The following is a 21,765-nucleotide window of genomic DNA, read 5'->3' on the forward strand; positions in this document are numbered from 1 at the left end:
CTATCAGTAGTGTTCATGGTCACTGGAGAATTTCATGGCATCCTTCTGCTCTGCTGCTGCAGCATATGGGAAACATGGCCCAAGATATACATCTGGCTCCTGCTGTCATTTCCAAATCTCTGTTGTAATTCCAGTAAGAACAGACTGAACATTAAAGGCTCTTCATCTACAGCTTCACTGATAATTACTTCCTAGTTTCTAATTTTTACGTATTCTGGTTTTCAGCACTCATTCTTAAAACCTTATGAGGTTTTCTTTTTTTTTAGCTTATTCTCCTATGACAACTCCTTTTTAGTAATTGAAAATATATTTGACACCCTGTGTAGCAGCTCTTCACTCCACCTCCCCCCCTCAATCTTTTGTCTTCATTTAGAGGCTGCATTTATTTGCATTACATTTTTCATGATATTTGATAATTCTCTTCCTCATATTGTTCAACAGTTCTTAGTGAAGGGCTGGGATGGGTGTGACTCTTTAGCTGGGCTTATTTTCATACATATTTCTGCAGTTTGCTGCTAATTGTGAGGTTGCTTCTCAAGTTGCATCCCAAAAGAGCCTGAAGTGCTTTGAAAGGGAGAAAATATGGCAGGACGTGGCTCCTTTGGCTTTGCTCTGGTGTAACTGAGACTGTCAAGTTGAAAATGTGGGAAGATTAGTTAGTACACAGAAGGCAGAGCAATGATTATTGCTTTCAATGGATCTTTTTTTAACTCATGCTGTGATTTTGGCTGCTCTGTTTTAGTTCACCGTAGCATTAAAATAGCTCTCCATGCTGAGCAGGCGTGTTGGAGCTGTAAACTCAAACGAGTAGGATCACCAGGTATTAATAGATGGTTTATCCTCCCTGTGTGTGCACCCAGCACCCACTCCTGCTGGGTCCCACTTGTGTTGCTGCAGCTCAAGTTGAGGCTGAAGACAGTTGTCACTGTTTTCTGCATATGAAGACAAACTATCAGCTTCAAGCTACCAATTTGTGACCATCTGATGTACAAATTGGAGAACAATAATGTAAGACAATTGAGGACAGCCTCTGCAGCACAGAATTGTTCTCCTCGGTCTGTGTTACTCAAAGCAGATTTGAGTCGCATTTAGAATTTAATTTTTCCCATCTGCTGTGCTTTCATTAAAAGCAATAATTTTTAAAGTTCCTAGTTTGGTTGGAGTGGCGTCTACTTTGTAAGTAATCAACCCTGACTGTGACTGACTCTGTGATCTGCTCTACATCATCAAGTAGTTCTTTGGGCTGGAGAGTCGTGATGTTTTAATGTTTTTAGGCAGCCAAATAGCACGGAAAGTCCCTTGGAACTGGGTGACTGTGTCCCCAGGGCTCTGCTGAGAACATCAAATACCAGCGTCAGAGTTTCCACGAGGTTTGCAAGCTGTGACCGGCGGCTCCCAGCCAGGGAGCTCAGCCTATGCTCTCTCCTCCTTCCAGGAGCTGCTTTCCCTGGATCCTCCTCATGGCATGCCTGATGCAGGAGGTCATCCCAACTGGCTGAGTGTCTTGACTTGGACTGGGATTTCCCAAGGAGCCCAAGGCAGAGCACATGTATGGCTGTGCCCCTTGCCATGCTGTGCCACCCAGCACGCCCTGTCCCTTTTCCCTCTGCCTTCCAGGGTTTCCAGCTGTGCTCTACAGCTGTGGCAGGAGGAAATGTGGAAAATTAAGCACCACTGGATGTCAGTACCAGTGGAGTTAGTTCATGTGAGGTCCTTTCTGTCAGATATAAATGACAGGGATTTAATTACATTTCATTGGGTTGTGCCCAGTACTTGCATCCACACGGTTTCAGACTTTCCTACTCTGTAGGTCTGGAAGCTGGACGAATCCAGTCCTCCCACTCCTTGAGATTATTTCTGCATCTATCTTTTTATTGTTGCTTGGTTGCTAGTGGCCACGAGGATATTTTCCTTCTGTGTGTGTGTTTAAGAAATCTGGAAAAGCCTGCTAGGTGACCTGAAAGCAAGAACCCATAGCCTCCCTCGAAAGTTAGAGATGGCACCAAAACTGCAAAACAGCTCATATGTGTTCTCTGCTTCTTGAATGTGATCCTTTGCCCTTTGGAATGTTGTGCATAGTGCAGGAGGATACGTGTGCAGTGTGTAGGGGTGAGTACTTTCATGGTGGGTTTCTGACAACCCACAGAGGTCATGCAGGGCCAGATTTGGTTTCATTTTTCCCAGGGACTTCACAACCAAATCTGGACATATCAGGGCTGGGAAAGCAAAAAGGCCTTACTGCACCTCCAGTGCCTGCTGCAGATTACGTGGTATCAGTTTACCAAGAGTTTTTAGGATGGATTAAAGACTCCAACAGTCTCCTTGTAAATGTCTGAGCAATTTTTCTCAAACACTGAAATAATTCACCCCAGACAAATACCTGGCAGTGTGTGTTTCAGGCTGAGCTCTTTGGCTGACAAAGCTGTCACGAACTGAAAGAGCCTGTAATGGAAGAAAGTTAGTCAGCTGTAACTGTGAGCTTGGTGAGTGGTGTCACCTAAGGTGGAGATGCAGGATGTGGGGACTGCAGCTGCCTCCCCAGACAAAGCCTGCTACAGACAGTGATACATTCCACAGGTTTTATAAGAACAGGGAAAAAAGTATTTCCTTCTCAAACCAGTGCCTCTTTCTTAAAGAATGGTGGTGTTGTCATCCCGGTTTTCTAAAGAAAGTAGTCATGCTCCTCTGTGGCAGTTTCAAATAAATGTGGCAGATGGGAGCAGGTTTCAGAGATTATTTTCTTCCTAGGAATTTTATGTTAGCCAGTGGTGGGATACAGGAGGAAGGTCCAAATCAGTGGCCTTGCTTGGTAGTAATAGAAGAGTGGTAGTTTAAGATACTCTGAGATTACAGAGCCAGCCCTGTAGGAGGCTGCTCAACCCATGCACACCCAGCCCCAGGCTGGGCTGCCTGCTGCTGACTCTGTGGCCTCAGGACTGTTGCTGAGGAAAGGGCTCACTGCAATACAGGGAGGGGACAAAAAATGTGACTCTTTATTGAGACCCATTTCATCAGATCCTGCCTTTGCAGAACTACTTTGAAACACTTCCTCTGGCTGCTCTGTGATCCTTGGACTCTGGCACCTTCCTGGCATTACAGACACACTTGATGTGGCAGTCATGGCACTTTCTGCCCTGCAGATCAGAGTCCAGAGTAATTGCTGTCAGGTACCTCTGCTTTGCTGTGCTGGTGCCATCCAAAGCATCTTGGAGCCAGGATTAAAACTCAAATCATTATGGCTCAAGCAAGATTTTGAGTTTCCTTCATTGTGGGCTCATCTTCTGTGCCTCAGTGTCTGGTTTATGGTTATGTGGCCCTGGCTGCTTTAAAGACTCAACAGCAAAGCCAGGGGCTACATAGATGCCTTGGAAAGGATTTCTTTGATCAATGTGATGAGACAACAGAAAGATGCTATTTCCAGCCCTACCAAAGAGTGTGCCTTGCAGAGCCTGTGGCTGGTTGACCTCCAGAGAGCCGTGGCAATGCTGTGCTTCATTAAGCTGGAGAAAAGAGTCTCATAAACATCTTCTTTGCTCACCAAAGAAGAGAAAATCTGAAATCTTGTGCTGGTACAAAATAAGAGAGAAATAAAAATACTCAGTTTCTAGAGCTTTAAATAGAGAAAAGTGAAATGTGAAAGAATTGCATGCACGCTTTTTCCCTTAGTCATTCAGTGGAAGGTGGAGTAGTTAAGTCTGTGGCGCCTTTAAAATGATTCATTATTTCCATAGAAGCCAATTGATGTTTATCCTTCAAATTGCTCTGTGGGCATTAAAATAATGGAGAATTATATTTGCTTTTAATTTTGTTTCCAGACAGCTTGGCCTGAACATTTATGATGTGACTTGGAAACCATATCAAATAGTGATTTATAGCTGCTGGTAATTGTGTGAAGATTGAAGATAGGCTGGATGCTGCTTTCCTTTGCTTTTTTTTTTCCTCTTTGCCTCCCCCATTCTTTTGCGTACAGAGTGCTCTTGAGTGCAACGTGGTGAAAGGCCAACATCTCTGCCTTCATTGCTTTTCCTTGTACAAGCCACAGCTAATGAAGATTTTATTTCTCCCTAATACAAGGCTGTGTGAAATGAATTGTGGTTTGTGTTTGATAATTAGTTTAAGGTTTTTTTTTCCTTTGCATAAATTTCAACTGGTTTTGTGTTGTCGTGATAATCACCCCCTTTGTAGGGTGGAGAGAGCGGTGGTTTTTAGTCAAGCTGGATGAGTATCATATGCAAAACATGAATGGGGAGGGAGAAGACTTTTCTTTGTGGTAAGGCATCTGTTGAGTGTATGGATGTCAAATCTGCTCCCCAGGTGAGCCAACACAAGTAGTTCATACCTAAATTTATCTATCTGGTCTTATGGCTCAAGGAATTTGTTATTCCTATTTTCCTAAATTTATTTTTCCTGCACAGTTCTATCTGCCTTTTTCTTCTACTGAGTAAAAAGCTATTCTTAGAGATTTGTGCATAATATAATTTAACAGAAGAAACAAAGAGGATTTTGTGGACTATAATAGAAAAGCCCAGTGAAGGTTATGCAAATTTTGAGAACTTTTCTAGTCATGTTGCAAACTCCAAAACAAATCATTTAAACCTAAAAATTCTTAATTGTTATTAAAATTTTTCAGGATACTGTTTTCATATTGAATATAAGTGTTCCTTACAGTTGTTTCCTGCCCTGACAAAAATAATCTGTCTGATACTGGGGCATGCTACTTTTGTGGTTTGGTCCTGCACATGCAGCACTGTGTTTTAGGTTTGTTTGGTTTTTTAATTTCTGTACATAAAAGGAAGCCTCAAAACATACAGCAAGTGCATTTGGGCCCACTTAGGAATTCCAGATGGCACTGTGGCCTAAACCAGCTGTTTTTCAGCATTGTAAGGAATTATTTTTTCTTCTTATCTTAGTTAAAAATGAGCCTGTTTAGTTTTGCTTTTGTTCCCAGCCTGTTTGCTTTCTCATTCTCATGCCCCAGAGCATTTCAGTTTTAGTCACTGCATGACATTGCTGAAATCAGGGCTGGAATGAAGTCACAAAATGAACAGCAAGCCAGTCTTATCCGAAAGTCATGGGAGGGAACTGCATTCACAATTATTGGCATAGATGAGCAAATGAACACTGACCATTGTGAAATTAAGTCCACCTTATCTTAGCTCCTCATTGTTTTGTTTTGTTTTATCAAATTAGTTGTTTGTTGGTGTTTGCAAACGTTCTTCTTGCCACAATTCCCGTGTATCCGGCCTTGGAGCTTCAATGAGTAAAGTGCTTTGGAAAGAATCCAAATCCAAAGAATCCAAATCAGTTCATGCAGACGGTATGCACTTAGTAAAAAACAACTTACAAAGACTGAGCGTGGATTTTGTCTGCGCGTTTACCCTAAGACTCCCTGCATATCTATCTGTGTGCATGTGCATATATACAATAAATATCCATGTATGTGATTACATTAATCTCAAATTTTCAGCAGTTTCCTCTCTTGCTTTCACATCACCACAGTGATTTACACTAAATTCCAGGTTTCATTGCCCTTTAGGGAAACACATTGTCATCTATTTTCTGAGTAATGTCTGCAAAGCATATGCAGCTCTCTACTGTTTTTTAGTAGAGACTCTGAAAAGTAAAATGTTTTAAAATGTTCTCATGTATTCAATTTGTAATATTTTTTAGAAAACAATCATTTAAATAGCTGTAATTTTACCTAGTCAGACTAGTCTGATCGTGCTGTAAATTGACCCTGAGACAGATGAACCATTCCTACTTTTTCACTCACATAACTCATCACAGCCTGGTGTTTGACTGGGACAAATCTGCTGAATCTCAGAGTTAAGGCTGGGGTCACCAACACACATGGCAGCACAAGGAGCTGGAGGCCCTGTGGCAGAAATCCACCATGGAGAAGGGCTCCCCCTCTCCCCACTTGGTACTAATCATGGAAAACAATGCTGGCTGCTTTGCAAAATATCAGTGCTGCTGCACAGAACCTCTGCTTATAGCCCACTGAGTCAGACTTGTTTACTTCATGGAAGTATTAATCTCTGCCTCTGATTGTCAACTACTCCAGGCTTGATAGAATTTCAAGCAGTAGATGACACAATTTTGCTGAAAATATGAGGCTTCTGTTGCATTTTGAGTGATGTATTCTGCCTCACTCCCCTTTGGTCCATTTGCCTGCTGAGGTTAAGATAGATAATTAATTACTCCCATCCCAAGCCTTGTTCTTTAATTTAAGGATTTTCTTTAGCATCTGCCAGAATCTTCTGCATGCACTCCTGAGATGTTAAGCAATGAAAAAGCCATTAAGTTAAATTCAGGCATTAATTTTTTTTCAGCAGGATGAAATAGCACTCCAGTAGATTAAGCAGTTTCTGGTGTATGTTATTTCATAGCATGGCAAAGAAATGTGGGAAGAGGCTGGCTGGCTCTCTGGCTGCAGGAGAGGATGGTGAGGGAGGAAGCCTATCTTCTGGTCCTGCAGCTTACCTCAGTCTTTGCAAGAAGCAGGACACAAGGAGGCATCCATGGAGTGAAACATCTGTTTGCCAAGGGCCTGATGTCCACGTTATGCAACTGGGAAGACAGAGGGAAGGGGTTTAGCTATACTTAACTAATACATCATTTTCCTCAGAAATGCTTTTTTATTGCCTGTAAAGGCTTTTCTGAGAACGAAGCAGTGTCAAGTTGTGTTATTCTGTTCTTTGTGTTTTGAGGTCCATGAATGCTGTCATGAGTCATTCCTGGCTGGGGCTTTAATCTCTCTCCTTCTCAGTCTGACCAATTCTCCATGCTCTTTGCTTGCCACTCCAAGGAACTTGTACATTCTTTTCACAGACATAACTTCCCCATTAAACAAACTATGTATTTTAGCTTTTTCTAAGAATACATGAAAGCAAATTAGCACAAAATCTGCTGCAATCGTCTCTCTGGGAAACTGCACGTATACCTGCTAAGCCCCAAACAGGAGCAGCAGGACTAAGCTTATGTGTCAGAGACACAACAAAGAGAAAATGGTCACTCTTGGAGTGCCTTGAAACAGCAATTCTATGCAGAATTTATGGAGGGTTTTAGTGCACCAGCTAGTGGGGCTGAAATGTCACTTCTGCATTGAAATTCCATATGCCTTCTGCCTTTTTAGGTGTTTTACTTCTGTGTGCATCCAAGTCTCACTGTTCTTTATTAGAATTTAAAGATCCTCGAACCTTTGCAATTGTACTGTATAGCTGTCAATTCACAGACTTGACAACTTTAAGGTTTAAAGCAATCCACTTTTTTACTCCATTTCAGTTGTGGTATAGCTGCCCAATATGCAATTGCTTGTAGAAGAGTGTTGTTGCTACCATACCAGAATACTATAATTTAGTTGCATGGAGATATTTTACAAATCTCAGTATATGCTTGGGATTAATTTCATTGATCTGGGCCTAAGCACTGAACATTAGTTGTTCTAGATTAGTTATTCTGTAGTTAGTACTCAGGCATCTCTCAGGAGAGTCCCCTCCCATCCCAAGCCATGTCTCCAAAACTGTTTGTGCAAAAAGGCCCTGGCTATTGACCACGTCTCCACAGGGAGCCTGAACAATTTATTCAGATGGGCTGAGTCAGCTGCAGATGGTGGAAGCTGTGAAATCAGATATGATGGAATTCCAAAGTCTTTGCAGACCGATGATCGATCTATTCAGTGTTGTTCTCTGTATTTAAGGAATTATTTCATGTTATTATTTTTCCACCTGCAGATGCTTTAGCAGAAGCTGTGATGAGTTCACCACAGCTTGAGGCAGTGCCCAGCAGGTTGTTCACTGCTGTTTTCTCACCTGTATTATTTCTCTCTTCTTTAGTCTTCTGGCACCAGCATCACAGTGGACATCGCTGTCATGGGAGAGGCCCACGGCCTCATCACAGACCTTCTGGCTGATCCTTCACTGCCCCCCAACGTCTGCACATCCCTGAGGACAGTGAGCAACCTGCTCAACACACAGCTGACCTTCCAGGCCATCCACAAGCCCAGGGTGAATCCCTTGGTGTCCTTCAGCGAGAACTACACCTGCTCCGACTCGGAGGAATGTCCGGAGAAGGGAGAGAAACTGGCAATCCCCAAGGTGAGTGCTGGAGCCTGCCCCTCCCTAAAGGGATGTCATTGGGCTGTCAGATGTCACTGGGATTTTTGTGTGAACTGCCATCTCTTCTTCCTTCCCTTAATTAGAAGGGTGAAGCCTACAGAATCACAAATCACAAAATCACAGAAGGATGAGGTTGGAAGAGACCTCTAAGATCATCAGTACAACCTATGCCCTAACACCTCAACTAGACTATAGCACCAGGTGCCATGTCCAGTCCTTTTTTAAACATATCCAAAGATGGTGATTCTACCACCTCCCTGGGAAGAGCATTCCAGTACTTTATTATGCTTTCAGTGAAAATTTTTTTTCTGATGTCCAACCTATACTTACCCTGACGTAGCTTGAGACTGTGTCCTCTACAGAAGTCAATTAAAAAGTTTCTATTGATGACCTTCAGGTGCTTTGGATCAAGTCTAAACTGTTGCATACCCCACAAACTGACAAAAATATCACAATCATTAGTATGACAAATACTGTGAGCTCATGGAAGTTGTCTTGAGAAGAAAAAGATGACAGAACCATAAATATAAATGTAATGCTGCCTTGAAAAATGGCTTTATGAATGCTCAGGGATCAGGCAGGAAATAACCGGTGTTAACCACCCACACTTAGCAAGTGAACAGCTAGAAAGAGCATCAGATTTGAAGTAGTGTGAATTGTAGGTTTGTTAATTAGCTGTCCTGCAAGGCTTACATTTCATTTCTGAAACTAAACCAAAATACTTTTGTACTGCAGCCTCCCTTGTAAAATTAAATATAGGCAGAGTACATTGCACAGGCAAATGCTTTTATGTTTTTACAGTTTAAATGGCACAGCCAGTCATTCATTCCAGCATTTCCAGGCATCTCAATTGCAACGCTCGTGATTCTTTTATTACAGCTTAGTGTGATGATAATTGCCACCCTATTTGCCTGTTTAGCAGCTGTATGTACAAAATGGATGTTCACAGGTTTTTAAGCACATTTCCCGGTTTACTTTAGTGACCATATCTATAATGGCTGTACCCCAGGCTCTGAGGGGGAAGAGTTTAGTGGAATAGCACTGCTATCACACGAGCACACACAGGGAACAGATACAAGTTTGCTGTTGCATAATACCCTATGAGGAGAAGAGAAATGAAGGATGAAGAAATGAGTTAATGCTACAGATAACCAATTTGATTGAAGAATTCATTGACCTAAATGTATTATGGTTCACAAAATAAATAGTTTGCATGTCTTTATTTAAAGTGTCTAAAAGCAGATTGAGGACCTTCACCTTAACCATCTGACACTGAGCATTTTGTGTAAGGAGATAATGTGTTAACATATTTATATGCAACTTTGAACTTCAGAACCACAGATGTCTTCCATCTCATATTTCTTAACCCTCTGGCAAAGTCCAAGCTCTCCATTGCAGATATATTTATTTTAGTTCTTAGCTATAAACACTTCACAAGAACTGCACAAGAGAAACAGCTTACAAAATTATAGGATCTGCAACAGCAAATCTGGCTCCAAAAAAGATCCTTTATTATCTTTGCCTTCAAAAATTTGAAAAAAAAAATGTGAATCCTGTTATTTGGAGAAATGGAGGAGACAGGTGAAAGAAAAACGCAGGGGTGGTCAAGAAAAATCTGCTGTAAACAGTGATGCTTCCTCTAAGCTTTCTGAGATGTCACATCCCAGAGCATGAAAGTTTTATTTCAGTGGGTTGGGTAGATATGGCAGGGAAAAAAGTTGGAGCTCCCCTGCCTTATTTTTCTTACAGCCTTTCTTGGCTTGAATCTCTGATTCTGAGGATTCATGACAGTTTAAATCAGAGTAGTTGAGGTTGAAAGTGCATCTGGAGGTTGTGTAGTCCAGTCCTATCCCTCAGCTCATTGAGGAGAAAGTTTCTCTAGGCTCAGCCTAGATCAGGTTGCTCAGGAGGATGTCCAGTTGGGTTTTGAGTATCTCCATTAATGTAGATTTCACAGCTTCTTCCGGCAACTTCTCTGTGTTCAGTCCTTCTCACAGTAAAAAAAAATAATTCCTACATTTAAATAAATGCCTTGTACTTCAGTCCTTGCTCCATTGCCTCTTGTCCTGTCACCTGACACCCCTGGAAAGAGCCTTCTCCTCTACACCCTCCCTTTAGGTATTTGTGTACACTGGTAAGATCTACCCTGAGACTTTTCTTTAGACTGAGCAGTTCCAACTCCCTCAGCCTTGCCTTTCCTGACAAATGCTTCAGTCACCTTTATGGCCATGCTAACTTGTTTTAGTACCTTTGGCCACATCAGGTGTTGAACATCTGTGGCTATGGGGCTGTGGATATATAAATATATATATATATATATATTATATATATATATATATATATATATATATATATATATTATATATATATATTATATATATATATATCACTTTTTTTAAACTTGAGATAGGGAGGATGGTCCAGACTCCCCAAGCATTTAAAGCATTGGCTGTGTTGGACATGAATAATCCCTGGGAGAACCCAGAATTAAAGGTGTTGTCAGACAGAAGGAAGCCAATGGAGATGGTTTATTTGTGCATGTGTGGAGGTTTTGCAGCCTGTACCAACTGAAGGGCCCTGGTTTCCCCACAGCGCTTACGGAGGAGTTTGCCTCCAGGATTGCTGAGACGAGTGTCCTCCACGTGGACCACCACCACATCAGCCACAGGACTGCCCACCCTGGAGCCAGCTCCAGTCAGGAGGGACCGCAGTGCCAGCATCAAACCTCACGAATCTTCGTCATCCAGGTTACACATAGCCTCCTCTCTCTTTTATCTTTCTTTTTGGGGAGATTTCTTTGGTTCTGTGTGCAAAATGCATTCAAAAATGCTGGCTGTGAACTGTGTTAGAATTACTTCTTTGTGTTTCTCTAAATTGATTTGACAAAGAAGCAGCATTCCCATTTTTTGTCAGGTTGTGCCAAAATTATTCATATTATTGGATAGAAAAATAAAATTTTAAAAAAATCTATTTATGCTAATGAAGTGCAGAACTGCCCAATAAAATTGGAAGAAAGGCAAAGATATCTGGTTAAAGTTTTCATGACATGCAAGTTTTCATGATTGCCTGTGTGGTTATTGCCTGGCTAAGAAAAACTGCAGTAATTACATCAGCAATTTCTGAGCACACATACTGATGTGGTCCTGTCATTAAACCAGTTCCTAAAGCACTTCTTCATCTCCCATTCTTCTCAGGGTCTGATCCTTGAGCTGAAATCGTGAAGCACACAATTCCAGCTCAGGAATCCTATGGATTTCTCCTATGGAATGGAGAGAAAGTTGTGTCTGCTCAGCTGCTATAGCCAGCAGCCAGCTTGTTTGGGGAATGTGCAGAGGTTGTAATAAAAGTTTCACTAGCTCCACATCATGTCATTACAACAGGGTTTGCTCCTTTCTGGCTCTGTGAATACTTTTCTGTTCCAGTCAGAGAGGAGCAGAGCCTTCAAAGGAAGGTGGAGGGTGGCCAGTTGTGGTACCACCCTGTGAGAATAAAGTTCAGGTCCCCTCCCTGCCTCAGCAAGGGCCATCACCTTGGAGCTGGTGGATGAAGAAGGAGTGTGGAGACACTGGGGAAAGGAAGGTCAGAATGAAAGCACTATGTTCAAGAAGAGAATTCAGAGCTGGGACATTAGAAGACTCATGTGCTTTTCTGAAATTCCAAATTTGCTGCTGGTAGTGGGGTAAGAGATAGGACTTTGGAAGGCCCAACATGACCAATGTTGGCTGTTGGATAGATTGGGGGAATGCAGCCCCAAAGAGCAGCTTCCTTCCAAGGTTGGCCTCTCTTCAGATACCTAAATCTGTCCCGTGGATGAGGCTGTCACACAGGGTGTTGAGGTGCTCAAGGCAGCCTGCAGAGTACCCTGAAAGCCTCATGCAAGAAAAACACATGGTTTGCCAAAGTTCCCTTTGTGAGAAGTTCCATCTGCCTCAGTAAAAGTAAATATAAGGAAGCTGTAACCAAATGCAAACGTTCTTCACTCCCAGGCCTGTGGTTCCTGGGGTGCATTTGATTTATGCTGTTGATCCCACTCTCACGTAGTGTGTAAGTGTCCCAAGATGGGAAGGAGAGGGAGAGCAATTAAATATTATTGTTGGTCCTTTCCTGTGGTTGTTATATAACTCTGCATGAGGAGCCAGCTAAGCAGGCTATCAATTCTTCTTATGTTTAATGTCATAGCCAGTGGTGTAATTATAGCTCTGTCAAGCCTCCCAGCCTACTGTTTGCACTACTTCTTTCACAGTAGGAGAAACAATGTGTATTCCAGAAAGGGGGAAAATGAATCCTATAAGTCTAGCTTTAAAAATGTTGGCAGACCAAGAGAGATCTGCTTTCAAGGAGAAGAATTTTGAGCTGAAGAGAAAAAATATATCTTGGTTATCTGCCACTTTCCGTGTACCAAATTCAAGCACTCCACTGGTCACAGAGAAAGAAACTTTTCATAAGTTGAACAGTAGGAGAGAGGCTGACACCGGAATTGTCCTGTGGCAGATTCTCTAGTTACAAAACATGCAACATGTTCCTCACAATGTGGGACATGACTTCTGGATTTCTGTAGTCACATATTTGCAAAAATCCCCCATAACTGTCAGTTTGAGATTAGTAATTCTGTATTCTTCCAACCCCATGTCACTGAACTGGGTAGACATTATACTGGAAAAATAATAGAGCTCCCACATTCTTTCCTTCACTCACTTTTATATCAAGTGATTCCCCTGTAGGAACTCAAAGAATGCGGGTCAGAGACTTTTGGTTTGAATTGGGTTATTTTACTGTTCAGTGGGCCAGTGTGTTACATTCTTCATGACAATGAAAAAACAAAGCACAATCTTTTTTTTTTTTCTTGTAAACATCTGTATTCTTTCTTTGCCTCACTTCATCACAGATTTTAAGAATTTGGGCCCATGAAGACAGCCAGCAAGTATTTTCATAGGTAGTACTTATAGTCCGAAACAAGATGTTTGCAGAGGTAACACAGCACCACATGCTTTTTTCTTTCAGAATGCTTTTTTTTTCTTCAAGTTTATTTTTTTCAAGCTCAGCTGGAGCTGTGCTACTTTAAAAGTGTGTCTTCAGCATTGAGTGTCATCTCATCCCTTGGATGAGAGGTTGTGAGGAGAAATGTGGAGCCTGGCAGACTTGTCCAGAGAGCTCACAGCTTGATAAGAGCCAGTGCTGCATCCCTGCAAGAAGCTGACGTTTGATGAGTGTCATTCAGGAAAGTGATTATAAATACAGTTTTCTTGCTGTGTAGAAGATTTTGGCCTCTTCTGGCAATACAATTACCACCCAAAGGCTAAAATCATAAACCCATGCTGCTGCAGGGGACTAAAATCTGCTCCCCACACACAAGGACACGTGCAGCTGGATTCCTGCAGCACAATTCTCTGGCCCTGATGTCTCCAGGCTCTGAGAGAGGCATTTTTTGGGGAGTTCAGCAGGTATTTCACCTGGTTAGGGCATGAAGGGGCATACCATTAAGCACAGCCATGCAGGATGCTTCCAGTCCTCCCCAGCCTCCTGAGGAGTTCCTCCAGTGCCCCAAGGGTTGTTGTGTGCCTGCTGTGGCACAAGCAGCTGAGGACACTGGGTTTCAAGTTCTGCTGAGAATTTGTGTCACTTCTGGCTCTTTTAAGGAGGTGTTAAAGGAGGACATAAATTAACTTATTTCAAGCCAACTTTTGAGCCTCTTTGTGCTTGTCAGAGCACTATAATGAAGGCATCTTTTTGTAAATAAGGCAAATAGGTCTCAGCACTGAGGGAAGTCCAGCTCTGGACTGGCTGCATTGTAAATATTTTTGCTGAAGGTGGGACACAAACACCACTTCAGCCAACCCATGGATGTCATTTCCCTCACCAGATTTTGAGCTATCTCAGTATCACATACTCCTTGCTGCAGCTCCTCACTTGATAAGATCTGCCACTGAGGAGGCTTTTTCCTGCATTGAATGTTGCTTTTCTGTGCTCTGGTTTGGCAGCTCTGACTCCTGGAACAGCTCCATTCTGATGACAATCACCAAGAGCAGGTCCTTCTCCACCTCCTACGCTGTGTCCTCCACCAACCACCTGAATGCCAAAAGGCAGAGCCGCCAAGGTGAGTGGCACCCCCAGCTCTGCCAGCCTGGCCTGACTGTGCCTACAAATCACATGGACCCTGCTTTCTTCATGATGGAAAAAACCCAGTCTTTATTCACTTTTTGGTACAGTTTTGCAGACCTCATGTGTGACTCCAATTGGTCAGGAGCTTTCTTGCCAATCACTTTGGTGGTTATTAACAAGTTGTTATTCTGTATTGATGGGCCACTCAACCCCCTGATGTGTACATGCGGGAAAAGTTGTTTGTGAGAGATAGTTTTAATTTTTCTATCTCATCATCACATTTTAAAATACTGCTAGGTATTCCTATTTTGGAAAAAACTCAAATGTTTTCATATGTACTTTTGCATCACATTGAAGTCACTGGTTTATATCTGTTTATATCTTCAACACTGCACATTTGAAGTAGTTCTGGAGGACCTAAGTGCATGGATGTACTTAAATAACTCTCTTTGTATTTTCATATTTCTCTTATCTTGATTGTGAAAAAATCTTTGCTGTAGCAAGACACGTTTTCTCTCACTTTTGCCAGTAAATGGCTGAATGTTGGATTATTGAAAAAAAATTTTGCTTTTTTTCTGGTAATTTTATTTGTGTTTACCTTCCCTGGTAAATTACTTTCTTAAAAAACCCCAAGAGTACACACAACAAAAAATATTTCAAGAGACTGGATCTCTGCCAGCAGTAGAAAGCTTGCTGTGGTTAGAGACATTATTGTGAGAAGTGCTGTTTAAATTCTCAGGACTCGTTTCAAATTGTTGAAAGACCATGTGTATTGCATCCTCTATGAATTGTGAATATTACTTGGTAACATATATCTCAAAGATAGACAATAATCCAACTCAATCCTCTGTGCAACTAACAGACTGTGAAATGTTTTTAAAGACACATTTTCGGTGGATGGAAAACTGATATCTCAATGAATTCATAAATGTGAAACAGAGGTTTTCTGTGTTTTAAAGCCACTTCCCTCTGTCATGGCCATCTGATAACATTTTAATTGCTCTGAAGGCGGTAGTGTTCTGATCTCAAGACTGGCATTACATCCTACTTGCAATCATTGAATTAAGACACTAAATACATACCACATTTCCTGAAGAAATACCCTTAATCAAAACAAAGATGCTGGATATCTCCAAATTACAGCTCAGAAACTATCAGATTTTTTTCTTTTTTTAAACTCTTGGATTGTCAACAGTAAATCATATTTTAGCCTCTTATCACAGTAAGTTTCTATCAGGGAAAAAACATTGGAAGTGTACATGTATATCCTGCAAGGTTAATGTTTCATAAACTTAGATCAACATATTGCCTTGTTTTAAGACAATTTTTGTGTCTGGAATGCATTTAGATAGGGGGCAAAATTGAAACATAAAACCCCTTCAAGTTCCTAAGGTCTTGCTATCCTTTGGCTTTGAATATGAATGTGGTAAATTAACTGGGGCTGAGTTCCTGCAGACTTCAGAACAGGAGCTAACTGAATGCCTTTCCTTTCAAGATAGATGAAGTTTGCTCTTCTGCACTTTGAGTCTTGTTTTGTCTGAGACTAGGAATTGTAAAGTGGATTCCAAGAGAAGGCAGCACTTTGTTTAAACACTGGATGCATTTCACCTTGGCAGTGGTGCTCAGGTGGAGTAAGGGACAGAGCGAACTACATCTTGCTGGTGTTGCACATGTGGATATTGGCAGTTTCTGTACTCTAGTTCAGAATGCTGAAATGGTTGCAGTTCTACCTTAGTGAGCAATAGAAATAGAAAAATAAACTCAAGCTGAAGGTCAAGGCCAAAATCTTTGCGAAATGCCCCTGAAGTGCAGTATTGTATAATGTATGACTACTAAAAATTGCTCTTTTTGCTCTATTGCTAGTCCTCAAACATGTAGAAATCCAAATTTTCTAGGAATGTGTGTGAGCCTTCCTTGACCCTGCTTTAGAGATGGTGAGAGAGAAGCTGCAGATGGCTCTGGGAGCTGCTTGTTTGGGCTGTGTCTCTGTCGCTAGCACGTGTTGATACCAACAGTGGTGCCACAAACTCCTCTGTCATTTTATGCCTGTCCACTCAGTGCATCCTGCTCACCAGGGAAAATATGCTTTGTATTTTGGGCCAGATCTTCAGCAGGTAAAAGTGGCTGATAGCAATGGAAGTTCCTCACTCTGTGACAGCCCTGGGCTTGGCTCAGGGTGGAGAAGGGAATTCTTTTATCTATTTTGATTTTGGAAACTATGCTGGTGCATCTCAAGAAGAGTATTTCTGCACAGTGAACTAATACAAGCATCTGCCACTCCTGATAATTGATAAGACTCCTCTTGTCCTTGGCCAGGTATCCCACCAAATATTTCACCTCTCACCTCCCCGTGCCATTCGCCGATTCAGGGGACGCCTGCCACGAGTCCTACTGGGAAAACATCTTCTGTGTCATTTCCAGAGCCCACAGACACTGACACCAAGCAGGGCCTAAAGCCACACAAAGTCTTAACTTCTACTCAGAGTGCACCTAGCCTGTCAGACCCTGTTATCAGCCCCTCCATCATCTGCAGCAGGTAAGATGATCATTTGACATGACTTGCAATCATTTCACACTGTTCTCATGAACTTGTTCTATTGGCCCACATACAAGTTTTTTGTGATTTACTACAGTGTTTGTATTGATTTTTCAGGTTTATAGTACTTCAGTAAATGTGTAGATCAATGCTACAAAATACTTTTCAAGTGGGAGACTGTTGGCTATGTTTATTGCTCCTGTCAGGGGGACAGCCTGATTCCTAAACAAATTCTTTGTCAATGACCTGCAGATCCCAAAGTTGGATTTCATATTTGCAGCTTGTGTTTCTGGAGCCATGCCCTTGACATGAGCAGTCACCTTTAGGTCACAGCCAAGGCTTGCACAGCAGGCAGCTGATGTGCATAGGAAAAATCTGACTGCTAGGGCCAGCAATGCCTGAAGACGGTGATTTTGAGCCTTCTCTCAGGAGGAGTGGGTCCTGTCTTCCCTAGGAAGAGTAAGATTTGATACTATGGGGATTTTTTTTTTAATTTTTTTCTAGAAATCAACTGCAGATGAGTTCTTTCTACTGCTAAGAGCTCCAGTAACACAGTTTAATTTCTTACTTTAAAGTACCCCTTTATTAGGGAACACAAACCACACCTGCTTTGCAAAATTAGCATTTTTGGAAAGAAAGTTGTTCTGCTTGGCTTCTCAGAAAGGACTCAGTTGCTAAATGAAATTGCTGGAGTTTGCAGTATGTGTCCAGTTCAGAACAGTGGAAAACACTGGTACTCCCAAGCCTGTTCCAGTGCTTTGCTCACCAGATGTTGCTTTTGGCCATAGCACGAGTGGCCAGCCAGCAGAGGGCACTATCAAGTTTGACTATCTTTGGAAATAGTTTTTAGTTTCTGCCTTCAGTCACATGATTTTGGATGTGTCTCAGTGTGCTGTGTGCAAGGCCAGGAAGTGGCTGTGAGAAAGTCAAAATTGAGACTGCAACTTTGCTCAAGGGAGTCATCCTCACTGGAGTTTGGGGTAGGATCCAAACAGGCTTTTGAGATGGATTTAGATGACTAAATAAAAATTTAAGTGCTTTTAAGAGTTTTCCAAAGGTATGCCAAAATTGGGATTTGGAGAGGTTCGTTTGAAATTAAAACTGTATTATGCAGCAGAAACATAGCATAAAGGTGCTGCAGTGTTATTAAGCTGTGCCTTTATTACCACTTCAACAAAATACAGTTATTTCACAAGTGGCATTCATTCTGGAAGATTTCTATTAAAAAGAACAGTTAAGAGTTGCATTAAAAATGTCAAAAAAGAATCAATGTAAGGTTGTTGAAGATAGTAATGAAATTAATACTTTTTTAATCTTGTTTATCAACCTGACTGACACAAGATTTATTTGCTTGGCTATGCACTACAGGTATCATTGAATACAGATGAGCATTTTAATCTGGAAGTCTTTCAGGAACTCATGATGTTTGCAGGGCATACCCAGCTCCAGGATATGTTTGTATGACCCAGCCAAAAGCTAACTGGCCCAGGAGTTAAGCCATTTTTATATATTGAACTTAAAATGGTGCAAAGGTTGTAGTAAAAAGTTGACCAATTCAAATAATTCTGTAATAGTTGCTTTCTGAAGACAGTTATATATAAGATGTGCCACAAAATGCTGACTTAAATCAGAGAAAATGTCAGGCTGTAATTAGGGTTTAAAGGGAACTATAGACAAGGAATAAAGCTTTTTAATGGAAGGGAAGAGCCAGGCATTTTAAAAGGTCATCATACTGTGATCCCTCCCAAAATGTGTTTCTGTTCTGGAAATGATGAAGCAAACTCTGCCCTCTTGGTTCTTATGTACTTGGAATGCCGTCACTGAATTAATGATAAAATATAATTTTCCTCCTTAGGAGGAACATATTCAAATTTTAGGCAAGAAGAGTGAAGCCAGATCATGACTGTGTTCAAAATGAATTCTGCAAGATTGTATGGGACTCTGGCACAGTTTCATAATTTTAATTCATCTTTATAGGGCATCTGTAATATAGAACTAGGGGGTTTATTTTGTGCTGGTATACTTACAGAATAATAAAAAAATCATTTAAAGAAATCACATGGTTCAAGTTTTCTGCTGAAAACACAAATTCACAAATTTAATGGTGGTGGGCAGTTAATCCAAGGTCTTTCTGTATTTTTGTCTCGAGATCCAATAAAACTTTATCACTCTCCTGTGATTTTGTCTGGAGAACATACCCAGGACCATGACTTACACTGTATGACATAATCTCACATTGCCAGTGGGAAATCCTTTTACACAGGACTGTCTAAGGCACGTGGTTCTTCATATTGTCTGTGTTTCTTGATGTATTTCAGCTGTGGCAGACCCTACAATCAAATAGAAGCTGGTGATGGGACGCTAAATAGAAATGATGGTACTACACACACCCTGAACAGAACAGGTAATTCTTTGTCAAAAAACCTTGTTCCCTCAAATTAAGTAATTATCCACTAAAAGGGCAGACGAGCTTGTCTGTCATAAAAGGAGAGCACACCCAGGTGAGTCCATACTAATTGTCTTTGACAATTTCATGTCCAAATGCTCCTTCCCTTTTCCTCTGTACAACATGTACAAAATGCTTATGGAGTTAAATTATAAAGGAGATACTGTTCCCCTCAATTTACTTAAATAATGGTCCTCAGAATTTTTTCTCTCTTCATTCCCTGCTGCCATTTTTTACATGCTGCAGGGTAAATCTTTAATGCCCTTGGACAGATTGTGCAACTTCAGAGCCAGCCAAGCAGCACATATGTATTATGAGTCAGAGCTCCTGTTGCTGTTACTCAGAAGGTCACAGGCTGACTTCCATGAAACCCTTGCTGTTCACAGCACAAGTTTGTGATTTGTGTTTGCAGAGGATCCTGCCCAAGCCACCTCTGACTACGAGACCAACAACAGCGACAGCAGTGACATCGTGCAGAATGACGACGACACGGATTGCTCCAAGGAGCAGCCACGGAAGGGATCTGGCTGTAGGTCCTACACACCTGAGACCATCATCCTGCATCCCTTGACACCACCTGAGGTAGCTCCTTTAAGTTCCCCCAGCACAACAGAATGAGTGTATGCTGACACTGAGGGGGACAAAAAACCAAAATCAAAATCAAACTAACCAAATACCCAGATCCCCACTGTGGTCTAAGGGTGCTGCAAGGTATTACTGTCTTAAAGAACAAATGTTGCAGTGTGATGAACAAGTGATGATTGTCTCTCAGCATTCAGCTGTAAGCTTGGTTGAGATGCAGAGGAAAGCTCTGTTTAGTTAAGTTTTCCACAGCCTGTTGTACAACTGAATTAATAATCTGCAGTTGGCAGGAGCTCTTGAAAAATTTATTGTAATCTGCTGGAGTTGGACATGCTGAGAGAAAGCATTTTGCTTGAAATGTTCTGGCATTTACTCATCTCCAGTTTCTAAGTAAAATGAAATTCCAGGGAGTATACAGGGGGAAATGTGAAAGGAAGGGCACAACCCAACTTTTATTTGCAGACCTTGAAAGACAGAGAGGTTTCAATTTAAGGACTACAAATCTTCACTTGGACTGAGCTCTGTTAGGCATGCTAGAGTGTAGTGAATGGGTCCTGATGCAGAAGCAGAAGCTGGGAGCTTTCCTCTCTGCACCACAGTGAATTTCACAATGAAGGCAGCCTCCCTTGGAAATGAGTGAATGATTCCCAGGAGTGAATGAATGAATGAGTCTCAGTGCTAAGTGCAGGCACTGCTGTTTCATAAACAGAATTTCCTATCCATTCAAGTGAAACACATTACAAAGGAGAGTGAGTAGCTGCAGGGCTGCAAGAAATGAGGACATCTATCCAAGCTGAGTGAAGTACTACAGACTTACACATGATGCTAATGTGACTTCAGCTTTCAAAAGCATCAATTTTTGCTTGAGATGCTTTGCTGAACTAACAATTCCTTTTATTCTGATTTCTGGCGCAGGACAAGCCTGTACTGGCTCCTGAGCCCCTGGTTATGGACAACTTGGATCCCTTGATGGAGCAGCTAAATAGTTGGAACTTCCCAATCTTTGATTTGGTGGAAAAAATTGGGAAGAAATGCGGTCGGATTCTCAGTCAGGTGAGAGGTGCACCTTGTCTGCAGGGTCTAAATGTTGGCAGATTTAGACACAGACATGTTAAAAGCCATTTTCCTTACAAGCTGATGATCCCTGACACCTAATTCAAAGCTGACAATATGAACTCTCTCTCATTATATTCCTTACTTTTGAATATCCTTACTTTTAAATTTAAAAATGTGAAAGATAAATCACGCACCTGTTTTGCTGTCTGCTCTTCTGAATATTCTCTTGAGATACTTCCAGCCCTTACTGAGTTCCTTGGGAAAGGATTTCTCATGGGGTTTAGCATGGGAGGGCTAAACAGTAATATGTTCAGTGGAAGCAAGATATACAGAGTTTGGTCCTCTTTTATACTGAAGATTTCAGTATAAGATCCCAGAAATGTTTCAGATTTCAGGCTGGGCAAGAAAGCAAGCTTTGAGGAAGTGGGGGTAGAAAGAATTCTTGCTAGATTCCCCCATTTTTAAGAATCAGAACTTTAAGAGAAAATTCATATAATATTATGTAGGGAAGATTTGCTATGAGTTGGGAGAGCTTACTAGTCTTTCTTTCAGCTCTCAGGTTTTTATTCCTTCCTGTGGGTTTGATTCAGTTACTGACACAGCCTCTGCCTACCCAGCAAGACTGGTGTGACCTACCATAATCACTTTCTTGGCTGAACTTTCTACTCTGTTATGCCCCTTTTCCTGGCACACTGACAAATTAGTCATTTTTTCTTATAAAAGTATTGAAGAATATTAAACAGGAAAAGCAAGTAATTATTTTTATTATTATTTAGGGATGAAAGGGAAAAAAAGCCCTAGAGAATCAGACTGAGTGAGGATCACTTTACAAGGCATTATGTAGTGATGAGTGCTGGAAAGAAGAGATAAAGTTAATTGGTACAATGTGGTACAATTAACACCCCCCCAGAAACACAGAGGTCAGTGTG

The 21,765-nt window shown here is 41.5% G+C and overlaps 1 protein-coding gene across 2 annotated transcripts in view; it reads left to right on the forward strand.

Moving 5' to 3' along the window:
* PDE3A (phosphodiesterase 3A) overlaps positions 1 to 21,765 on the forward strand; it is a 210,809-nt gene that overhangs the window by 171,894 nt on the left and 17,150 nt on the right. For both annotated transcript variants that reach the window (XM_036400150.2, XM_036400151.2), the window contains 7 exons: positions 7,836 to 8,096; positions 10,710 to 10,864; positions 14,096 to 14,211; positions 16,533 to 16,752; positions 19,071 to 19,156; positions 19,611 to 19,780; positions 20,696 to 20,833. In XM_036400150.2, coding sequence (XP_036256043.1) covers positions 7,836 to 8,096; positions 10,710 to 10,864; positions 14,096 to 14,211; positions 16,533 to 16,752; positions 19,071 to 19,156; positions 19,611 to 19,780; positions 20,696 to 20,833 — 1,146 coding nt within the window. The remainder of the gene's footprint in view (positions 1 to 7,835; positions 8,097 to 10,709; positions 10,865 to 14,095; positions 14,212 to 16,532; positions 16,753 to 19,070; positions 19,157 to 19,610; positions 19,781 to 20,695; positions 20,834 to 21,765) is intronic.

This window comes from Molothrus ater, chromosome 5 (genome assembly GCF_012460135.2).
Source record: "Molothrus ater isolate BHLD 08-10-18 breed brown headed cowbird chromosome 5, BPBGC_Mater_1.1, whole genome shotgun sequence".
In the NCBI taxonomy this organism is placed as follows: domain Eukaryota; kingdom Metazoa; phylum Chordata; class Aves; order Passeriformes; family Icteridae; genus Molothrus; species Molothrus ater.